The sequence below is a fragment of the Rhinatrema bivittatum genome, chromosome 7 (assembly GCF_901001135.1).
Source record: "Rhinatrema bivittatum chromosome 7, aRhiBiv1.1, whole genome shotgun sequence".
In the NCBI taxonomy this organism is placed as follows: domain Eukaryota; kingdom Metazoa; phylum Chordata; class Amphibia; order Gymnophiona; family Rhinatrematidae; genus Rhinatrema; species Rhinatrema bivittatum.
In genome coordinates, this window is record NC_042621.1 from 202,435,791 (window position 1) to 202,460,077 (window position 24,287).

Below are 24,287 nucleotides of genomic sequence, written 5' to 3' on the forward strand. Positions count from 1 at the left end.
AATACACTTACCAACAATCAATTACATATATTTGAACTGTGTACAGTTCCAGCCAGGACCACCTTTCTAAAATGCACAGTGATTGGCAAATTCAACATGCACTAGCATTTCAGGTGCCTGCTAACAATAATAATAAACAAACAAGTTCTAGTCACGTGAGTGCTGATCATTACATTACTTTTTTTGTCAAGCTTCCAACTGTTTCCATTTCACATCCCCCCAACCATATTGGTAACATCAATAGATAAGAGCACAGCCAGCCAATAGGAATACATACATACATATTCATTCCTAAGTGACCTTTACTGACCTGGGAAGTGTGAACACTTTGTTTCATTTTCTGTTGGTGTTCGTTAGTTTCCAGTTCCATTTCCCATCCCCCCAACCATCACCTCAGTGGTAACCTTGGTAACATCAATAGATAAGAGGGCAGCCAGCCAATAGGAACACATATTCATTCCTAACTGACCTTCAGTGACCTGGAAAGTGTTTATTTGTATCATTTTCAGTTAGTGCGCACTAAATCGAGTTAGTGCGCACTAACGGGGAGTTAGTGCGCACTAACTCGAGTTAGTGCGCACTAACACGATTTAACGATTTTTAACGATAAATCGTTAGAATTTCTATTGTATCGTGTTCTATAACGATTTAAGACGATATAAACATTATCGGACGATAATTTTAATCGTTGAAAAACGATTCACATCCCTAGTTTATACAGCACTAACATCACCCAAGGGGATAGTAACACACCTCAGAGAGGATTCACATTTACCACTTGGGCCTACAAGGTTAAACCTTTCCCCCATAGAAACAATCCACTCCTTGAAACTTGTTAAAATTGGGGACGTGGCAAAAGGAGATAGCCCCAAGAGAAATTCTTTTGTATGCCCTTAGACTACCATAAAATACGAAAAAGGGCTACATATAAATGTCTTATTCTTTATCTAACAGGAAACATAATGGGGCAGATTTTAAAAGCCCTACGCACGCCGAGCCTATTTTGCATAGGCCCGGCGACATGAGCAAACCCCGGGATGGGCGAATGTCCCGGGGCTTGAAAAAAGGGGCGGGGCGTGGGCGGTCCGGGGCATGGTGGGGGCGTGGCCAGAGGCCTCCGTAGGACCACTCGGCTGGCGCGCACAAAACCTACGCCTGCCCGGAGGCAGGCACAGGTTCCAAAATAAAGGTTGGAGGGGGTTAAGGTTGGGGGGGGATTTAGGTAGGGCTGGGGGGCGGGTTAGGTAGGGGAAGGGAGGGGAAGGTGGGGGGGCGGAGGGAACAGGAAAAGCCATCAGGGCTCCTCCAGGGCTTGGCGCTCGCAAGGTGCACAAGTGTGCACCCCCTTGCGCACGCCGACCCTGGATTTTATAACATGCGCGTGGCTGCGCGCATGTTATAAAATCGGGCGTAGATTTGTGCGTGCCGGGTTGCGCGCACAAATCTATCCCCGTGCATAGGTACTAAAATCGGGCCCAATATGACTGAATACAACTAAGTATGACCCTCATATAAAGGTGAATTTTAAAATCCCGGTGTGCGCATCAGTTAGAGGATGCACAAACGAGGTGGGCTCATGTGCCGAGATACGTGTTTATCTCCCGCAGCCTGCACATCTTGCTCTGATTCAAAAAGAGGCATGGTCTGGGTGGAGTCTGGGCAGGGCATGGGTGTTTCAGGGCAGGGCTGAGAGATGTGCGTGCAAATACTTACACACCTGGGTGTATGCCCAGGTCTAGTGCCATGTAAGTTTACTTCTGCTATGGAGGAGGTGTAAGTTAAAAAACACCCCAAAAACCAGCTTATTATCTGAGGGATTTTAAGGGTCCAGGCAAACTGGGGGAGTGAAGGCTACTAAACTAAGGAGGTTTGGAGGAACCTTAATCAGGCAAACTGGTGGAAGAACAGGTTAAACTAGCAATGGCATGGGCGCGCGTCCCTCTTAAAATCCCCCGACTTACATTTTTCAAAATAGTTCCAATCTGACCTTGCCCCGTCACCTGATAGGGGCAAGGTCAGGTTGGCATCATTTTGAAAAATAGCGTTGACTGGGTGAGGTGCTAGGAGGTGACCTGGTCGCATCGTGGGACCTGCTTCTTAATTTTAAGGTTTGGGGTACAGGAGGGGATCAGTGGATGGGAGTCCTCTTAATCCCTTATATTTCTGTTCACACCTTTGGGGGGAAAGGGGGCCCTATACCTTAATGCCTTTACTAGTCTGTTGGGGTGGGGGTACACCTGAATCCCCAGTGATTTTTATTTTAAACTTTGGAGAGGGTAGGGGGGCTGGGAACATCGCTATGCGTTTATTTAAATCTATTTTTTAACTTTGGGACTGGCCATGGGTTGAGCCAGAGGTTAGCCCTGACCCCCACTCAACATTTTTTTTTTCAGCGGGCAACTTGTTAAGCAGCTGCCCTTTAAGGCGATGATTGTCCCTTGAGTTTGGGGCCACCATCTCATCTGTCATTAATTCTCTGAGCTAATAAAAGTTATTATTTCTTTGCCTGTGTTAGAAAAGGACCTTGGAGTCCTTGTGGACAATACCTTGAAATCTTTGGCTCAATGTGTGGCGGCAATTGAAAGGACAAATAAAATGTTAGGACTTACTTGGAAAGGACTGGCGAACAAACCTGAGAATATCATAATGCCTTTTTATAGATCGATGGTGCGACTCCACCTTGAGTATTGTGTGCAGCTCTGGTCACCTTATCTGAAAAAAAGACATAGCAAACATAGAAAAGGTACAGAGAAGGGTGACAAAACTGATAAAAGGGATGGAAAAGGTCCCTTATTGAGAGAGGCTAAATAGATTAGGGCTCTTTAGCTTGGAAAGGAAATGACTGAGAGAGGATATGATTGAGATTTATAAAATTTTGAGTGGGGTGAAACAGGTAAATAGAGAATATTTATTTAACTATTCAAACAGCATTAGGACTAAGGGATATTCCATGAAACTAGCATCCAGAAGATTTAAAACAAATCATAGGAAGTATTTTTTCATTCAACATACAATCAAGTTATGAAATCTTGCCAGAGGATTTGGTCAAGGCAATTAAAATGTCCAAAACAGGATTGGACAAAGTTCTTGAAGCAAAAGTCCATAAACAGTTATTAGCAAGGTAGAGTAAGGGAAAGCCAGCACTTATCCCTCGAAGTAGAGAGGAGAATACACAAAGAGCTTGCTTCTTTGTGCACCTCTTCATGTGCTGTTGAGTGCTTCTTTTAATTGACTCAAGGTTCGATTAATACTATCATGGGGAGCAGGGCCGTTATGCTGGGATTGTTAACAAATTTCATACTAGGCAATCGAGAGCGTTATCTGATCTGAAGAGAGATGACTTGTATTTGTGCTCAATTTATGATTCTTTTCTCATGTACCTCATTGATATTCAAGCAATTAGGAAAAAGATTCCCATAATTGTCAATTTGATTAATAGAACAAAACCAGATTTAGCATGTATAACTGAATCCTGGCTCCTTGAAACATACTTTTCTTCTTAATCAGCTGCATGTAAATAGATATCAAATTTTTTCAAGTCCCCACCTTATGAGGCATGGGGGCGGTATTTTGAAATGGGTAAATCAACTCGATGGTTAAATGTGCTTTAGCAATTAATAACTCTATATGGGGGTGGGGGGGGGGGGCGTGTTTTCTATTCCTCTCCAGTGCTCTTAAACAGCTATCCCTCAGCATTAGTTGATATGTTAGCATCCTTAAATGCTGATGAGAAATATATTGTGGTTGTCGGGGATTTTAATCTCTATGTGGATGTTTTTCCCTGAACTGATAGTAGTGAACTGGTCCTAACCTGGATGGGATCTTTGGGATGGGAGCAGTTAGGAAATCAGCCCACTCATTCACATGGACACATTTTAGACCTGGCTTTTGTTAAAACCTATTCTTCTCATTTCTATTCATATAGGGGCAGATTTTAAAAGGGTTACGCACGTAATATACGCGCGTAACCCTTTTAAAAGCCTCCTGCGCGCGCTGAGCCTATTTTGCATAGGCTCGGCGACGCGTGCAAGCCCCGGGACGTGCGTATGTCCCGGGGCTTGAAAAAATGGGCGGGGAGTAGGCGGGCCGGGAGTCTCCGGGCACAGAGGCAGGTGCAACTTAAAAATTAAAGGTAAGGGGGGATTAGGTAGGGCTGGGGGGGCAGGTTAGGTAGGGGAAGGGAGGGAAAGGTGGGGGGATGGTATGGAGGAAAGCTGTGCGGCTCGGCACGCGCAAGTCGCACAATTGTGCACACGCTGACCCTGGATTTTATAACATGTGCGCAGCTGTGCGCGCATGTTATAAAATCGGGCATAGATTTGTGCACGCCGGGTTGCGCACACAAATCTACATCCGTGCGTAGTTTTTAAAATCTGGCCCTTAGGATGAACTGTGAAAGTGTACCTTGGTATAACCATTATCTGGTTCAGGTACAGACATCTCTCAGATAGATGGCCTCATCCTATTGTCTCTGATAACATAAAAGCCGATACAGAAAGGCCCGCTCTCCCGGCGCACGCACAGGCCAGTGTCCTGTGCGCGCGATACAGTAAATAAAATTATACTAATTAGGGCCCATGGTAAAAGGACGTGCTAGGGACACTAGCGCGTCCCTAGCGCCTCCTTTTTGACAGGAGTGGCGGCTGTCAGCGGGTTTGACAGATGACGCTCAGTTTTGCCAGCGTCAGTTCTCAAACCCACTGACAGCCACGGGTTCGGAAACTGGAAGCCGGCAAAATTGAGCATCCGGTTTTCAACCTGCGAGCCGCGGGCTGATTTTAAATTTTTAAATTTTTAATTATTTTTTACTTTTGGGACCTACGACTTAATATCGCCATGATATTAAGTCGGAGGGTGCACAGAAAATCAGTTTTTACTGCTTTTCTGTACACTTTCCCAGAGCCGAAAGAAATTAACGCCTACCTTTTGGGTAGGCGCTAATTTCTGAAAGTAAAATGTGCGGCTTGGCTGCACATTTTATTTTCTGAATCGCGCGGGAATAACTAATAGGGCCATCAACATGCATTTGCATGTTGTGGGCGCTATTAGTTTCGGGGGGGTTGGATGCGTGTTTTTGACGCGCTATTACCCCTTACGGAATAAGGGGTAAAGCTAGCGCATCAAAAACACGTATCCAACCGCGGGTTAACAGTGCGCTGTGCTGGAGCGCACTGCACTGATTCGGCCTGATAATTAGCAAACATAATCATTTTGAGGTTGATTTTCTTTGTGATTCTTGGATACCAAAAAGACAGAATACAATAATATCTAATGTAGATGAGTCTGTCACTTTTTGGAAAGAATCTTTAGACAAAGTTCTAGATGAGGTTGGTCCCTTAAAGAATAGGTCAATGAACCAATTAAAGAGAGCCCCGTGGTTTAATCATGATTTGAGTAGTTTTAAACAACTTAGATGACTGAACGCATTTGGCGAAAATCTAAAATGAATTCAGATCACGATGCCTATCTCTCTCAATATAGAAATAATCAAAGTGAGGTTAATTCTCACAAATGTCATTGTTTTTGCAGAACTGATCCAGTCTGCTCACAGTCAACCGCATGAATTATTTCATACAGTCAAATCTTTGACTTCACCTCCTGCTAAACGTATTCCCAGACCAGACTAAATGCTCAGGACACTGGCCTTTTTTTACAAAGATGAAATAGTTAAAATTTCTTCCTCATTCTCTTATGTACCCATATTTGAACACCATGATACAGTAATCCTATGGGATTCTTTTGAGCCAGCAAGATTTATTAGAAATACAAGAGTTAATCAACAGCATGAGAACAAACTTTTGTCTTCGCTTCTTTTAAATGTCTTTGCACTGAATTAGCAAGTTACCTATTCTCTACTGCAAATCTTTCTTTGCAAGATGGCCATGTCCGTCTTGCTTTAAAATCTGCTACAGTGAAACCTGTTATTAAACAAAGCTAGTTTAGATAGCAATGAGATTGGTAACTACTGCACAATTTCAAGTTTGCCATTTGTTGCTAAATTGCTTGAGAAAGTTGTTTTTATCGCCACCAAAAAACAAGGAAATCCACATAACAACTAAAGTCATTCGTCATAAAAGTATTATACTACTTATGATGCATCAGCAAGCCTGTTGGTGTGTCCTCTTGAAAAACAGGACCGCCCGGAAACAGTTGCAAGACTTCATGGATAAGTTCTCTGTTTTAGAATTCACCAATATGGTTTCTGTCCCAGTCATTACACAGAGACTTTAATACTATCCCTAGTTGATATTTTGCATTGTGGTTTTGATTGTGGGTCAGAGTTTTTTCTTCTCCTGCTTGATTTGTCTGCAGCTTTTGACACCATTGACCACAAGATTCTCATTAAATACCTGAGCAACATTGGATTAGATAATATTGTGTAACAGTGGTTAACTTCTTTTTTATATGGGAGAACTCAGCGTATAGTGTTATCTGGGAAGAAATCTCATGTGTTTAGAGATCTGCCCTTTTGGCCTCTTTATTTAATACATATATCGCTCCAATTTGGCACATTTTAGCTGACCTTTTTGTTGGTTATTCCACCTATACAGACATTATCCAATTTTTCATCCTGATAAAAATTCCTATGATGAAGCTTTTGATAAAATTTCTAAATGTTGACTACACTGAGAGCATGGCTTATGGATAACAACCTTTCTCTCAATTTAAGTAAAACAGAAGTTATCTATTTAGCTTAATATCATGCACAAGATGTCCCTAGAAACTTGATCATAGAGGGAGTAAAGATCCCTTTTGTTACTCAGGCTTGCAGTGTTGGAGTTACAATAGATTCTTCATTGTCATTGAAGCCTCACATTAGCCAGGTTGTAAAGAGTGCCAACTATAAGCTTCACATGCTGCATAAACGCCCTCTTTATCTGAATACAAATGATTTAAAAATTGTTGTATGTTCCTTAGTAATTTCTTCGCTGGACTACTGCAATTTCTTGTATGTTGGCCTTCCTCAAACTACTCTGAAGTTACTGTGTGTTATGGTTTGTGGGTTGGTGGACCCTTGGCCCATGGTATGAGTTGTTACAACCTGTGGGGAGGAGCCCCACATGCCCACACCGACAAGAGGCGCAATCAGGCACGGTAGGGAGCTCTGGGTAAGACTGGAGAAGTCCCAAGGAGCCAGGAGGGATTCCCCAGTAGACAAGCAGCTGCCGATAATACCTTGACTGAGACCCCCAGAGGGGAAGACGCCAGGCAGGCCATAGAGTGGGAGGCTTGAGACTGGCATGCAGGAGGAATGGCGGAGAGACCCTCCGCGGGGCGGAGCTGTGGAGCGAGAGAGGTGCGGCTGTAGGGACGCAGGCTAACCCGTGGAGCAGGGAAGCCCAAGTCAGATCTCTGATGATGACATAGGTAGAAACTGAGGAGCGGGGAGCACAGGCAGTCTCTGTATGATAGAGAAGCACAGCCCCGAGAAGCGGGGAAGTGCTGGTAGTCTCGTAGCACATAGACGCAACCCTGAGGAGCGGGGAGGCTCGGGCTGTCACCGTAAAGCACAAGGACACTGTCCTGAGGAGCGGGACGGTGCTGAGAGTCTCTTGAGAAGTAGGGAGACACAGCCCCGAGGTGCGGGGAAGCACCGACAGTCCAGATAGCACGTAGGCACAACCCCGAGGAGCGAGGAAGCGCTAGAGTAACCCCCGAATGGTAAGGGTGTTCCAGGAGGCAACCCCAAGGAGTGGGGAGCCTTGCAGAGTAGGACTTCAGGAAGCACGGGGCCAGCCCGAGGAGCGGGGAAGGCCAGGAGACAAGGTCCCCATGAGAGCACTACTGACCTCCAAGGAGCAGGTACCAGTGTCCAAGGTCCAACAGAGTCCAACAGCGTAGCCACTGGAACACGGAACAGGAGCTAGTAGAAACGTACACAAGTTGTTGCCAAGTCGGCTAGCTGAGGGCGAAGGTGGAGCTTAAGTACCTTGATCCAATGACATCATCAAGCAGGGACGCCCCCGAGGTTCCTACCGAAGAGGCTTCAAAGGAAGGCCCGGTGACGCGCGCACACGTGCATAGGAAGGCCCAGAGACAAATTAGCTGGCGGCGGCATCTCGGCCGCCACGAGGAGCCATGGGGAACACAGTGGTGGAGATTGGCCTGTGCCGCAAGCAGACCCGTGGAGGGCTGGAGAACGGTGCACGATGTAAGTAAGCACAGTTGCAGCCATCTGCGACCGACGGGCATAACATTGTGGAGTGTCCAGAATTCAGCTGCTAGAATTGTGTCTATTTGAAATTTTATTGACTAACCAGGCTGCTGAGATCAGCTTCCCAACTTTTATTGGATGTTTCTTCACATAGAGTAATTAGATTAGATGAATCACATGTACAATACCATGAGCTCTGGAACTCTGCCACACCCTATAAAACAGATGACTTCTTTCCTAAAATTCTGAAAATTGGTAAGGGCTTTCTGTTTCAATAAGCTTTTCACTAATTTCATTTTATGGGTACAGGTGTGTTTCAGATTTCCCCAGAGTTATGATGTTAGGCATGGCAGATAAGTTCTTTTGGCTGAGAACCTATGGCATTATTGAAGAATGTGCAGAGTTCACTCTTGTTTATATTTTTACTGTTTTAATTAATTTTAGCTGATTGTATTCAATGTTTCATATATATGTTTGTTTTTATTGTTACTTCTTATATGTTTTGTTTATTTTTTCTGATTTTATGAATGTAAACTTGGAAACCACCTAGAAATTTTGATACACGGTATATAAATATTTAATTCATAAATACATAAATAAATAAGATACAAATAATAGATCAACTATTGGGGATCTACCGGGTACTTGTGACCTGGACTGGCCACTGTCACAGACAGGATGCTAGGCTCAATGGACCTTGGTCTGACCAGCATGGCACTTCTTATATTCTTATTGCAGCAATAGAAACAAGTGTTTATTTATCCACAGAAAAGGTGCAATATGGGCAGTGGAAGCTTCCCCACACAGCCAGTGTGCTTCAATCCTGCTCTCTGGAGTTCACATGTACTTGCAAAAGGTACCAAATTAACAGCAGTAGAAGTCAGTGTCTACATTTATCCTTAGAAAAGGTGCAATGTGGGCAATGAAAGCTTCGCCACACTATCCCAGCCTGCTCTGAATAGGTTCTCTGTAGGGGCTACAGAGTAATTTCATTCTCCATGCTTATTCGGTCCATGGTTTCTGTACTAAAACTGCCAACAATGGTCACAGTTGTACCAATCTGTGATGGTGGTTTTGGATACTTACCCACTTGGAACTGGACTGAGATCACCAACTCATTCCACGTAGGCAACTGAGCATGAAAAATTTGATACATTGCCACAAATGGTTCTGCCAGTGCAAACTGAAATAGAGCATCTTCACTGTATTTTAGTATAAACATTGAGCTATGGGGGTCCTTACATTATTATTCATATTTATATTGAATAGTTTTGGAAAATTATACCAGAATGCTCCCAGATATCCCTGCTGAATGTCTTGAGATGTCAGCATGACAGATATATGCCATCTGTTTTTATCAACAGAGATGAAAATAACAAAGAAAACTACCCTCAGAGAGCTAACATCCTGGAAGAAAGCCAACCGACCTTATGGGACATCCAGCAGCATGTAGAGAAGAAAGTGTTTGATAGTACTTCACGGCCTGGCATCACCATCTTACAAATAAAGACTCCAAAGTCAAATACTGAATTAGAAAATGGGAAAAGCCATGAAGGAAGTCAGGTAATACACTGATTTTACACATATCTGATGTTTGGCTCCAGTAATCAGATTTCTATAATAAAGTATGAGAAACATGCACAGTGTTCAGCATTTTTTCATGACATAATTCTATAAAACACATGGTCATACCTAGTTTGTCAACTTTTGCAATTTCTGAAACCATATGAAGAAAGAACCCTGAGAGTAAAAAGAGCTTAAACCAATAATAGAAAATTCACTCAAAGAAACATTTGTTCAAATACAGAAATAAAGTTAAAGACGGACCTCATATACAAGGCACTTAGGGCCTCATTTTCCAAGGAGTTACTGCAGGTGATAATTCCGCAAATCATGCTAACAGCCGTTAACGCAATTTGTGAATGCAAATTTTTAATTTTGTATTCAGGGGGCGGAGCAAATGTAAAGTAGGGAGGATTTATTGTGTGCAGCGAAACAGCTGCAGTGTTAGCACGGCCAATAACTACACCCCTTTCATTTGTGTTACGTTGTGCACTAGAGGCCGGTAAAGGTTTATCATGGTTCACAATGTTTCTGGACAGGCCTGTTTCAGTATGCTGCAGGCTCTGAGAGAGAGAGAGAGAGAGAGAGAGAGAGAGAGAGAGAGAGAGAGAGAGAGAGAGAGAGAGAGAGACTTGCTATGGTTCCTCCTCCCTAGACAGGTATTTGTATCCCTATGGGAGGCCCACCTAGTAACTCGAGGTGAGGGCTAAGTATTAGTGTAGGGGGGTAGGGGCCACTTTGACATTCAACGTGAGATATACGAACAGAACAGTGGTCTCTTGTGAAGATTTGCTGGCCTTCGGAGTGAGGAAACTCACTCCAAGATGAGATTTGTGCAATGTTATCTCAACCTAGCTTGTTGGACTCACATCAAGCTAGGTGGAGAATTCACCAATCAAATGTTGTGGTTACGCTGAAATTGTGGCAATGCTATTTTTCTGGGTCAAAGAGGTTCTTCTTCACTCAGAATGCTCGATGTATGCTATATTCTTATCGCTGCTGCGATAAGAATATAGCATACATATAGCATTGCCACAATTTCAGCGTAAGCACAACATTTGATTGGTGAATTCTCACAGCCTAGACATATGGATACCATCCATGCTTAAAAGTCATTCCCTGATGAAGAGAGTCCACTTGAAACATTGCAGTGTCGGGATTAAAAGACTTATTGCATGAAGTTTTCGATTCAGCATCTTTGCGACAGAACTGTGAGTTGTGAAATGGTATAACATCATTTAGTTGTATACCACCCAAGTTACACTGGACTGCTGGGGTTTTCCAATGATTATAACCTTTCTCCAACAACCTGCACATTGGAGTTGGATTAAGTAGCCATAAGAGGCTTCTTTATATAGCCCAGTATTGGCACTTTATGACGTTTCCCCAGTTCAAAATACATACTTTCATTTTCTAGCCAGACTTTTTCATAATTTAGTATTTATCATAGTGTCTGGCACCATCTGGATTTATTATTTTGAGTATTGATACAATGTTTTTTTTTGTTACATGTGCAGAGTTATCAACTTTCAGTCTTCTTTTGCTTTCCAAGGTAATCATTCATTTTCTCTCTCCCTCTTAGTTCTAGCAGTCATATTGGTCTTGAAAAGTGAATTCTTTGTAGGTTGTTTGGCTTTTCTTTGGAGCAGCATAAGACTAAGCACATCATATTAAAAGATGAGGAGGTCCATATTCAGATACTGTCCGGATAGCAAAATTAGCCGGATAAACTTATCTGGCTAACTTTAGAGGTATATTCAATAGTACCACCACATTATTGAATATAACAAGCTTTCTCAAAGTTAGCCTGTTAACTTTAGGCCAGATCTAGGGCATGACAAGTCTTAGCTGGATAAGTTATCTGGCTAACTCTGAATATTCATTTAGCCAGGTAACTTCTGACATTTTTTCTTTTAGGTATTTGTCATTGGCTCTCTGGTACACAATATCAATTTTCATTTAATTACTACAAATGGTTTGGCTTCTGTGCTTGAAAAACTAGTGGAGTTAAATCAGACTCCTGTAGGAAGTCCAGCTGTACCCTTATCTGAATGGGTTTTCCAATAAGCAGTTAACTTGCATAACATTCAATATCTCAATCAAATTTATGCTTCTGGTTCCAGAGATGACTCAGCATATATTTTGTAGATGATGGATCAGTGTGTGTTCAAATTCCACCATAACCCAAGTTTTGTTATGCTGTGCTTAGAAGCAAAGTACCTTTTTGCAGGAAACAAAACCTTGATTTTCTGCCTTTAATCAGCTACTAATCTCATCTAAACTTTGTGTCACAATTCTACAATTTAGGGCATATGAATTAAAAAATCCCTCTCTCATGTGGACACCCAACAGCCCTATTTTAGAGAAGGAACAACCAACAAATTCTCCTGAGAAGACTGCAAATTCCATCCTATTTCATAAAGGCCCAAACGTTCTTTCACATCCCTTGTAATTGACAGCCAATGCAAATCTCCTAAAATGGGAAAAATACTGACCCATACTTATCCCCATTGACTAAATCACACTGCAGCATAAATATTTCTTTGCTAGCCCTGCCAATAAGCTGTTATAGTAGTCCAGTCATGTCAGTACTAATGTTTGGACCATAATCTGAATCTCCTGCTTTCCAAAAAGTTCCTGCACTTGATTAATCATATAAAGTTGCAAGAAGCAAGTCTTACAAGTTGCTTTGATTTATGCAATCATTTCCAAAGAACCATCAATAACCACCCCTAAATTTCTCACTTGACTACAAATAATCTTATTCAACTTCTCCCCTAAAACTACCCTATCTTGTCCGTCAATTGCCCAACAGCAGACTAAGGTACTGAACCAGAAGAGAGGCAGGCCATGAGGAACAGGCCTGGCAGCAGGCAGCAGCAAGGCTCCAAGATCCCAAGGCATTCAGAGAGGATCAAGGGAGTAGGGTTTTCTTTTTTTTTTTTTTTTTAATGTTTTTATTTTTGGGCCAGAAATACCCCAGTACATCCAGGAGAGAGGCAGGGCAGTAGGAGAAGGATGGGCAGTAGCAGCAAAAGTGGCAACTGGCAACAATACAAAAAAAGCACAAAGGTCAAAACTTATGAACATTGATTCAGTGTAGCTGGGCATATAGTCTTCCTGCCACTTACATGGAAATTCTTGGAAATGCAGCAGAAGGAAGTTTATCTCAAGGAAAACAAAATGTTCTACCAACTCTACTCCATTTTACCGATTTCTGAACAGTACTACAAGCCACAATCCTTTCCAAAATAAATTATTGCAACTCCCAAAGCCACGATTAAACCCCTTCAACTTCTTCAGAATGGCGCTGCCAGAATACTCACCAACTCACGCAAATTTGACCATATCATCCCTATCCTCAAAGATCTGCATTGGCTCCCCATCCACCACTGCATAACATATAAAACACTCACCATTATACATAAAACACTCCACAACTAGAACATGCACTGGTTGAAAGTCATGATCCACTTCCACACATCCAATAGACCTACCAGATCATTATATAAAGGTACCCTTCACACTCACTCTCCGAAACCTTTGCACCTCAAGTCTACCAAAGAGCGGGCCATATCCATTGCTGGTCCCTATGCCTGGAACTCCATGCCACCCGAACTCAGACTGGAGCAATGCGCACAGAAATAAAAAAACAAACAAACCTGAAAACATTGGTTATTCAAAGAAGCCTACCCCTAACCCCACGCATCTCAATCCTACACAACCTCACCTGGCCACCCTGGATGTTTCCTGCCCGGCCCTGTTACAATCTATTTACACATATTGTTTTGAACACCCTAGCTAACTTTTCACCTGCCTCTCCCTTAGGCCAATCAAGACATTGACACATGATTTGTAAATAGTTATCTACTGTTATATTGTTATATTAATTATACTATTATAATTCTATCGCTGCTGTAAAATACTGTTTTTAGTTTATTAGTTACTTATGATTTCCTACGTATGCATCTATCCCTGCCTCTCTATGCATCTAGCACTGTCTCGCTATCCTTTGCACGCTCATTTCTCCCATTTTGCGGATCCATATTTTTTGTAACTGATTTCTCTTTCTATTTCTCCCTGATTTTGCATTGTAAACCGGCATGATGTCTCTGACGATTGTCGGTAAAGAAAAGCCTTAAATAAATAATAAATAAACCATGATACCAGCTGTGAATGATGTGAACGCACAATGTCCTCTGCCATTGAGAATACACATTTACTATGCACAATGGTTGGTGGGTAGAAAAGAAATGCTGGACAACCTTGACAAGATCTGGCCGGACCATGGCCTTTTGTGCCCAGTATGCCAACCCAACAGGTCTGTGTTCATGACCTCAATAGGCTTTCTTAGGCACTTGGAGGTCTATATTGAGAAACCATTTAGATGGATAATGTAATAGTTATCTGTCTAAATGGCTTACCTGGATATATTCAGCTCTTATCCCGCTAAATTCTAGCCAGGTAACTTGTTCCCGGCTATAATTTAGACAGATAAAATGGGGGCATTCCAAGGGTGAACAGGAGGCATTTTAGGGAGGAACGGAGTTAGCTGCTTAAGTTAACTGGCTAACTCTGATATTCACATCAGAGTTAGTCAGTTATCTTTTGCAGCTAACTCTGGTTGGGCCATAGGGCTGTCCTAACGTTAGCTGGATATTCATACCGTGCTAACTTTAAGATAACTAGATATATTTGGCACAGCTGCACCTCTGAATATACTCTCTAGTTAGCCAGTTATATATAAACCGACTAACTTTAGGGCAGCCCTACGGCCTGACCAGAGTTAGCCACAGACAATTCTTATTAACCTCTTTCTTGACACAAAAAGGGAGATTGTACATGAAAAAGGACATTCATAGTGAGTCTTCTGAGTTAAAAAGTCTCTTACAACCTCACATTCTAAATTCTTTAAGAAGGCTCATTAATTGCTCTGCTAAACTCTATACTCTGATGTTCAGGCCCTCTAGTGCTTTTGATTTAAAAGTGTATACCATTGCTGTTTTATTTTAATGTCTGTTTTGTTTTAGCCTTATTATGTATGTTATTTTGTACACTACCCTGAAATTTGGAAGGGCAGGTAACACATTTTTTTAAAATAAAATAAATACAACAACATTTATATTATATTTTCACGCATTAATCTGGTGCCAAATAATAAATCCTGCAAAAAAGCCACTTGGAATCCATATGGAATTAGGCCTATTGGAAAGCTCAATCACAGGAACATGTGTTGTTTCTCACATATACACTTAATCATAGGAGCATGCTCTCTATCACACACAAGTTGAATCACAGAAATATGCTCTCTCGTACACAAATACACACATTCAGCCACCGGAACATGCTTTTTCATACACATACATACTCAATCACAGGCACATGCTCCCACATGCACGCTCAAACACAGGAACATGCTGCTCTCATATATACAAGCTCTCACACACTCCCTTCTTCTCTCTCACATATACACTTTTTCTCTCTGAAAAGTCATGTGCTCACACATACTGGATCTCTCACCCTTACAAATATGAACACACACAAGCTTTCACACACAACCTGGCAAACACTTCCTCACACAGATGATGTTACGCTCCTGCCTGCGGACAGGCCCTCACTTACAACAGGCCACCCCGGGCCGTGCTGCCTCCGTCTTCCGTGGTGTGGAGCCGCCGGGGTCCTTCCATGCGGCATAGGATCGCTGCCGTCGCTGCTTCCTTTTCGGTGGCTTCAGCAAAACCACCGGGACCTCCCAAGCGGCAGGAAGCCACCTCTGCCGATGCCTTCTGCCTCCGCGGTCCTAGCACCGCTGTCGGGACTCTGCCGCTCCCTTCCTGCGGCCTGTTGCCACCGCTGCTGATTCTGTCCACGCGGCAGGGATACCGCTGATGTCACCAATCTTCACGGCATATTGCCTAGAGGCCGCTGCCGCCACTGCCTACTTCCTTTCCCATGTGGCAGGGATGCCGCTCTTGCAGCCTGCTCTCCCTAGACTCTCTAGGCGCGGGCGTGCACTTCCTCTATAGTTTTAAGGGGCCAACGGCGGGAAAAGCCTGTGGCCCTTAGCTATGTCATCATCATCATGTTCCTGGATCAGCCCTATAAAAGGGCTCTGCTCCATTCCTTCAGGGCCTTCAGATCCAGTCTTCACAGTGTTTGTGGTCTTCTTCCCAATCCAGTTCCTCCATGATCTTCCTGTGCCTTGATGGATTTTCGTTCCATGTTCTTCGTGTTCCTGAGCTTCTTCACCTTGATGTTCCTGATCTTGTCCCTCATCGGAGCTCCCTCGTCACTTGTTCCGTGTTCCTGATGTTCCAGATGTCCAGTTCTCCTGATGTCCGATGTGGGTCTCCTGACTCCATCCGTCTCATCTTCAGCTCTTTGTCCAGTTCCCAGGTCCCTCATCTGTTTACCTTTCCTAGCATGCCACCATCGTGGTCCGTAACCAGCCCATGGGAGGCTGCGAAGGGTGCCTCGTGGTACAGGGCTTTCTTCTCGTCAGCATTGCAAGCCTCCGGAAGACTCCTGTTTTTAATGCCAGCTTCTGAATCCTGAGTTTTGAATCCTGTCCTGGTCTTTGGAGTCCCTTGTGCCTGCTTCCGTCCATGCCCATGACTCTGCCAGAACCTGCTCTGCTTCAGCATGGTCCACAAACAGCCACAGGCAGCTGTGTAGGGTGCACCCCGGTGCAGGTCTCTCCTGAATCTTCATCATGTCCTGGCTTAAGAACATAAGAAATTGCCATGCTGGATCAGACCAAAGGTCCATCAAGCCCAGCATCCTGTTTCCAACAGAGGCCAAACCAGGCCACAAGAACCTGGCAATTACCCAAACACCAAGAAGGTCCCATGCTACTCATGCAGTTAATAGCAGTGACCGGTAGATGTAGCAGAACCAGTAGATGTAGTGTATTTGGATTTTCAGAAGGCGTTTGACAAAGTCTCTCATGAGAGGCTTCTAAGAAAACTAAAAAGTCATGGGATAGGAGGCGATGTCCTTTTGTGGATTACAAACTGGTTAAAAGACAGGAAACAGAGAGTAGGATTAAATGGTCAATTTTCTCAGTGGAAAAGGGTAAACAGTGGAGTGCCTCAGGGATCTGTACTTGGACCGGTGCTTTTCAATATATACATAAATGATCTGGAAAGGAATACGATGAGTGAGGTTATCAAATTTGCGGACGATACAAAATTATTCAGAGTAGTTAAATCACAAGCGGATTGTGATATATTACAGGAGGACCTTGCAAGACTAGAAGATTGGGCATTCAAATGGCAGATGAAATTTAATGTGGACAAGTGCAAGGTGTTGCATTTAGGGAAAAATAAGCCTAAAAAGATTTTATTATGAGTTTTTGCCTCTATGGCCAACTTCATTTCAAATTCTCTCTTCGCCTGTCTTATCAAGTTCTACTGCCTCGTCTGGAGACTGCTTCGCTTTCGGTGTGATCAGTGACCAGCCATGGGTGGCTGTGTTGAGCATGCTGTGATGCAGCACTCACCCAGTACTTTCTCCTGAATCCTTACCTGAGACCTCCTAGCAACCTGAATCCTTGTCTGAGTCTTCTGAACAACCTGAATCCTTGTATGAGTATTCCGAGTGTCCAAGTCTACTTCTGAGTCTTCCGGGTATCCTAGTCTATGTCTGAATCCTCCGAGCAACCTGAGTCTATGTCTGAGCCTTCTTGTTCCTGCCCTTAGCCTTCATCTGGCCTCATGCACTCGTTCCCAAGCGGCGGGTCAGGAAGGGATATCGAGTGGCCGGAGGGCTACTCTCGAGACCAGCATTGCGTTGCTGGGTCTCATTGGTCGGTGTGGGTCCAGTGGAGGGCTGAGTCTGCCTTGCTCCTGTTCCATTTATTCCTTGCCTTATCTTCAGTCCAGCCTCGTTCCTGCTCTGCCAGTGCTAGCACTTTCTCACCTCTCACGGCGTGTCTTGGGGCTCCTCTCTGAGCCGCGCCATGACCCAAGGGCTTACAATTCCCTTGAGAAGCGACCGCACCTCCGTGACTCACAACATATGATTTCTGGCACACACCCTGCCTCTCTCATATACACACCCATCTCTCCCATTCACTCCCACAGGCACGCTCCCTCACACCCACACACACTCTCAAACTTTCCCTCTCTTCCAGGCCTTTTCTTTGAATCCCTGCTGGGCCTCCAAGTCTTCTCTGGCTGCGGCAAGATGGACTGCACTGCGGCCCCACCGGGCCTCAAAGTCTTCACAGGCAAGTTTCAGTGTTTTCTTGGGCTGCAGTGGGATCTTTTTCCTGCTCTTGGGGCCTGGGATCCCTGCGGGCAGTTCATCTTCAGGTACTGCTGCGGAACATCATAATTTAGCAATGGTGCCAACAGAGGGATCCTCTTCCTGTCCATAGGATTTGTGCTCACCATGAGCATTTCATCTTCTGGTACCATTGCAGGACATGATAACTTAGTGCCAGTGCTGCCGCTGAGGTCTTTTTCTTGTCTGTGGGGCCTGGGAACCCTGCAGGATGTTATTTAGTGGTGGTGCCACTGCTGAAGCCAGCATCTTAGATTTGAGGTGAGACAGCCACCATAGGGGTGTTTTGGGAGGCAATTCTACCGCCCCAAATTTTGCAACCTGAGGTGGCTGCCTCACCCTACCTCATGGTAGAGCCACCCCTGGTGTTAGTCATATTGTGATGATACACACTGTAACCTTCTCACAAAAATTACAGACTTTGTTCTACTACGAGGTAGCACTCCAAACCATTCTAGGAAGAGTATCAATAAATAACTCTAACAACACACTTTTTTCTTTCTCCTGTAAATTAAAGGAAGTGGAAAAGGGGCGGGGCATGGGCGTTCTGGGGCTAAGAATTTTGCGCGTAACTCCAAATTTTAAAAAATCTGACCATGGCGCGTGTCCGTGTATTATCCACTTAAATTTACTGCAGGTCCTGATGAGGAGCAAGTCTAAAGATCTCGTTACAGGCCTTTAGCACAGCATGAAGGTTTGAGGTCAGGTGGAGGGCTTACAAGCTGAAGAACTAGAGGGGTGGTGGACAAACTGGTGGACTAATTTGAAAAACTGGTTTTTCATTCACGCAAGCATGTTTTGAAGTCTGCCTGCATATGTGCATAAAAGCTGCTAAAGCCCTAGTGGAAATACGTGCGGGACATTTACTCGAATCACCTCTTAAGATTACACACCCACATAAGCACGGCAGGGGGATTTTAAATGATACCCATGTACTTGCGAGCACGATATTAAAAAAAATGCACCGTATTTCTGCTCTCGCGCCAGTTTGCGAGTTTATGGGCGCACGTGCGTTCCTTTTAAAATTACCCAGTTAGTCAATGAAAAAAATGTTTATTCCTGAGAAAAAGGGTTTTTTCTAAGTTCATAAAAAATAAAAATATATTTTCATGGGAAATAAATATATATTTTGTTTTTTTACTAAACAAAAAGTTTTAAATTAATGTTCTAGGGCTACTTTGTATTGTTTATTAGGTATTTGGGTATCAGAGACCAAACTGACCCCAGAATTGCACCAACTCATAGGATCTAAATTTCTCTCATACAGAATTAATGGTTTTGTTATCATGACAGGTGGTGAGAGTTCATCTTAGTTTAGACCCATGTGCATTGGTATTACTGTACTGCGTAGTAAATAAATCTGTTATGGTTTTGTAGTAAATTGTGAACCCCGGGCCGAGGTGAGAGATATCTCTGCCCACAGGGAGGAGCCCTGTGAGCCTCACCGTTGGTAGGCGTGGTCTCAGCGACGTAGGCCACAGCTGTGAGAGAGACTTTATTAGAGAGAATAGATAAAGCATAACCCGAGGAGCGGGAAATGCAATAAACACAGTTCTTGAGCAATAAGATATACCCAAAGTGGAACTGCAGATGAGGAGGTCTGGTAGTGGCCCGCAGCACGGGGTACACCAGGAGGTTCCTGCAGGCTGGTGATGATACCTCAGATATACAGATCCGGTAGTGGCCCGCAGCGCAGGTTATGCCGAGGATGACTGTACTGTAGGTGACGAGGTAGATGAGGTCTGAGATACAGGAACCAAGCAGAGGATCTTGAGTAGCTGCAGCAATCCCCTGTAGCTCAGGATATGTAGAAGCGATGATGCTGAAGAATGGTAGTTGCACGAGGCACGGGGTACACCATGAAGACTTTAGCAAAGTTGGTATCGTAGGAAACTGAAGAAGGTACTCACACCAGGAAGTTCCAGGAGAGAGACCAGAGGAGCGGGTCAGGTGAAGTCCAAGGCAGGAAGGCCCTCCAAAGAGCGGATAGCCAAGACGCGGAAGGGCCCCTGTGGAGCGGTTACCCAGAGCGTCCCAATGCCATGAGGAGATACTGGAACAGAAGATCATGGAGCGGATTTAACAACGAGAAAACTCCTTTCTAACTCGTCTTAGCAGCGGGCTGGTCAGCTTAAGTATACCAGCGGGTTGGCGTCATCGGGAGGGGACACCCCCCGAGGATCCCACCATGACGTTTACAAAAGGAGGCCCTGCGCGCGCCTAGGTGATTCTGGAAGTAAGATGGCGGTTGGCAGTGCTCACGCCATCCCGGGGACGCCGGGGAGGTCGGCGTTGGTTGGTGGCGGCCGTCATTCTTCCTATGATTGACTGTGCAGGGAAAAAAAGAGGTGAGCATGAGAGGTCTCAGCCATCTGCAACCGACGGGCGCAACAAAACCCTTATTGCCATCTAGAGATTTTAGAACCAAGCAGACAACCTTCTATCTTTAAATCAAGGAGTCTCCCATGGAGATTTAGGAGCACCTCCTCCAGCTGAGTTACATGTAGCCAGTGGGGCATGGGAGGCAGAGAAAACATATGATAGGAATGTGCATTATTTGGAAACAAAATGGGAAATTTAAAAAAATTTTCTGTTTCATTTCATTTTTTAAAAAGAACTGTTGGTCCAGGTCTTTCCCTCCTGACTCATTGACGAAAAATAAGTCAAGACTGCAATCTGGTATAAGCCATTCCATTTATTATGAGTGAGTCACAAGTTAAAAAGCTGCACAGGGAGAAAAAGTGTCTCCCAGCAGTGTTCTAACCGACATTATATGCATTACTGCTTATATACTGTTTTTGACAAAGAACACATTCAACCAAGCTTTTGTTTGGTATTAATTGTAAAAATAAAACATTCAGCCATGCTTTAGTTTGGCATTACTTGTAGAAAGAAAACATCAAGCTTCAGAAAATTAATAGTTGTTTCTACACTTATACATTTACTACAGATAAAAAGAACACATAGTTCATGTGAATCATGAAACCTTGAAGCAAAGCTGTTTCTCATAGACATCCTGTCTAGTTAGAGGAAGATATGCTTATCTAGTAACCAGTGACTTCTGCTACTTCCTTTCAGCTAGATTGAAAAGAAAAAGCACAACTGTAAGCAGGAAATTGTTTTTAACTCTTTCATGTCAATTCACACTTTTGTGCTATTTTCTCTGCATAACATAAGAACATAAGAAAATGCCATGCTGGGTCAGACCAAGGGTCCATCAAGCCCAGCATCCTGTTTCCAACAGAGGCCAAAACAGGCCACAAGAACCTGACAATTACCCAAACACTAAGAAGATACCATGCTACTGATGCAATTAATAGCAGTGGCTATTCCCTAAGTAAACTTGATTAATAGTCGTTAATGGACTTCTCCTCCAAGAACTTATCCAAACCTTTTTTGAACCCAGCTACACTAACTGCACTAACCACATCCTCTGGCAACAAATTCCAGAGCTTTATTGTGCGTTGAGTGAAAAAGAATTTTCTCCGATTAGTCTTAAATGTGCTACTTGCTAACTTATGGAATGCCCCCTAGTCCTTCTATTATTTGAAAGTGTAAATAACCGAGTCACATCTACTCGTTCAAGACCTCTCATGATCTTAAAGACCTCTATCATATCCCTCCTCAACCATCTCTTCTCCAAGCTGAACAGCCCTAACCTCTTCAGCCTTTCCTCATAGGGGAGCTGTTCCATCCCCTTTATCATTTTGGTTGCCCTTCTCTGTACCTTCCCCATCGCAACTATATCTTTTTTGAAATGCAGTGACCAGAATTGTACACAGTATTCAAGGTGCGGTCTCACCATGGAGCGATATAGAGGCATTATGACATTTTCCATTCTATTAACCATTCCCTTCCTAATAATTCCTAACATTCTGTTTGCTTTTTTGACTGCTGCAGCACACTGAGCCGACGATTTTAAAGTATTATCCACTATGATGCCTAGATCTTTTTCCTGGGTGGTAGCTCCTAATATGGAACCTAACATCGTGTAACTACAGCAAGGGTTATTTTTCCCTATATGCAACACCTTGCACTTGTCCACATTAAATTTCATCTGCCATTTGGATGCCCAATCTTCCAGTCTTGCAAGGTCCTCCTGTAATGTATCCCAGTCTGCTTGTGATTTAACTACTCTGTATAATTTTGTATCATCCACAAATTTGATAACCTCACTCGTCTTATTCCTTTCCAGATCATTTATATATATATTGAAAAGCACCGGTCCAAGTACAGATCCCTGAGGCACTCCACTGTTTACCCTTTTCCACTGAGAAAATTGACCATTTAATCCTAGAGATGTGAATCGGAACCGGTATCGGTTCACATTCCGGTTCCGATTCACATCGTGTAATTTTTTTCTTGCAGCCCGATCGGGTTTTTGTTTTTTTTTTATCGGCTGCGCCCGAGCTGATAACCAAAAAATACAGCCAACTCTTTAAAATGAGTTTGTTAGTATCCCCCCACCCTCTGGACCCCCCCAAAAAATGTTTAAACACCTGGTGGTCCAGCGGGGGTCGCGGGAGCATTCTCCTGCGCTCGGGCCGTTGGCTGCCAGTAAACAAAATGGCGCCGATGGCCCTTTGCCCTTAGCATGTGACAGGGTATCCGTGCCATTGGCCGGTCCCTGTCACATGGTAGGAGCAATGGACGGCTGGCACCATCTTTAAAAATGGCGCAGGCCATCCAGTGCACCTACCATGTGACAGTTGCCGACCAATGGCACCGATAGCCCCTGTCACATGGTAAGAGTAAAGGGCCATCGGCGCCATTTTGATTAGTGGCAGCCGACAGCCCAAGCGCGGGAGAATGCTCCCGGGACCCCTGCTGGACCACCAGGTATTTAAACATTTGGGGGGGGGGGTTCCGGAGGGTGGAGGGATACTAACAAACTCATTTTAAAGGGTCAGGTTGTGTTTTTAGGTTGTGTCCTTTCTTCCCGCCCCCCCCCCCCCATAACGATAAGAAAACCCACTAAATTAATCGTGGGGTTTCCTATCGCTATCGGAGCTCCCTCGATATCTGACGATATTGAAAATATCGTCCGATATTTTCAATCATCAGATAAACGATTCACATCCCTATTTATTTATTTATTTCGAGGTTTTTATATACCGAAGTATAGCGGGAAGCCTTCACTCCGGTTTACAAGATAACAACTTAATACATTTTGGTAACACTGGAACAGATTGATGCACAGTAACACTTTGGTAACATTTTGGTAACACTGGAACGAATTGATATATAGTAACAAACAGTAACATTTTGGTAACACTGGAACGAATTGATATACAGTGAAACAGGATAACAACTTGATACAGTTTGGTAAAACTGGATCGGAATAATAAATAGTGAACTGAGTAATGGACGGGTTAAAAGGGGGAAGCAGCGATATACAGCCGATTACAAGCTTAACAGTTTAGAAAAGGGGGGCGGTGGTGACAAACTGCGAGAGGGTATTTAATCCTAGTCTCTGTTTCCTGTCTTTTAACCAGTTTGTAATCCAGGAAAGGACATTGCCTCCTATCCCATGACTTTTTAGTTTTCATAGAAGCCTCTCAAGAGGGACTTTGTCAAATGCCTTCTGAAAATCCAAATACACCACATCTACCGGTTCACCTTTATCCACATGTTTATTAACCCCTTCAAAGAAATGAAGCAAATTTGTTAGGCAAGACTTCCCTTGGGTAAATCCATGTTGACTGTGTTCCATTAAATCATGTCTTTCTATATGCTCTACGATTTTGATCTTGAGAATAGTTTCCACTATTTTTCCCGGCACTGAAGTCAGGCTCACTGGTCTATAGTTACCCGGATCGCCCCTGGAGCCTTTTTTAAATATTGGGGTTACATTGGCACCCTCCAATCTTCAGGTAAAATGGATGATTTTAATGATAGGTTACAAATTTTAACTAATAGATCAGAAATTTCATTTTTGAGTTCCTTCAGTACCCTAGGATGCATACCATCTGGTCCAGGTGATTTGCTACTCTTTAGTTTGTCAATCTGGCCTACTACATCTTCCAGGTTCAAAGTGATTTCATTCAGTTCATCTGACTCATCACCCCTGAAAACCATCTCCGGAACTGGTATCTCCCCAACATCCTCATTAGTAAACATGGAGGCAAAGAATTCATTTAGGTGTATATTTGTAACTTAAGGTTATCATGCACATCTTTCTTATGTAACTTGTACCATTCCCTGTAGAAATTTTCCAGTTGACCAAGGTCATGACAAGGATTAATGAAAACCAATCTGCAATAGCAGAAATCCCTCTTCTTCA

General features: G+C 43.6%; 1 protein-coding gene across 4 annotated transcripts in view; it reads left to right on the forward strand.

Annotated features, from left to right (window-relative positions):
- FAM13C (family with sequence similarity 13 member C) overlaps positions 1-24,287 on the forward strand; it is a 389,871-nt gene that overhangs the window by 40,019 nt on the left and 325,565 nt on the right. For all 4 annotated transcript variants that reach the window (XM_029609761.1, XM_029609762.1, XM_029609763.1 and 1 more), the window contains exon 2: positions 9,520-9,718. In XM_029609761.1, coding sequence (XP_029465621.1) covers positions 9,520-9,718 — 199 coding nt within the window. The remainder of the gene's footprint in view (positions 1-9,519; positions 9,719-24,287) is intronic.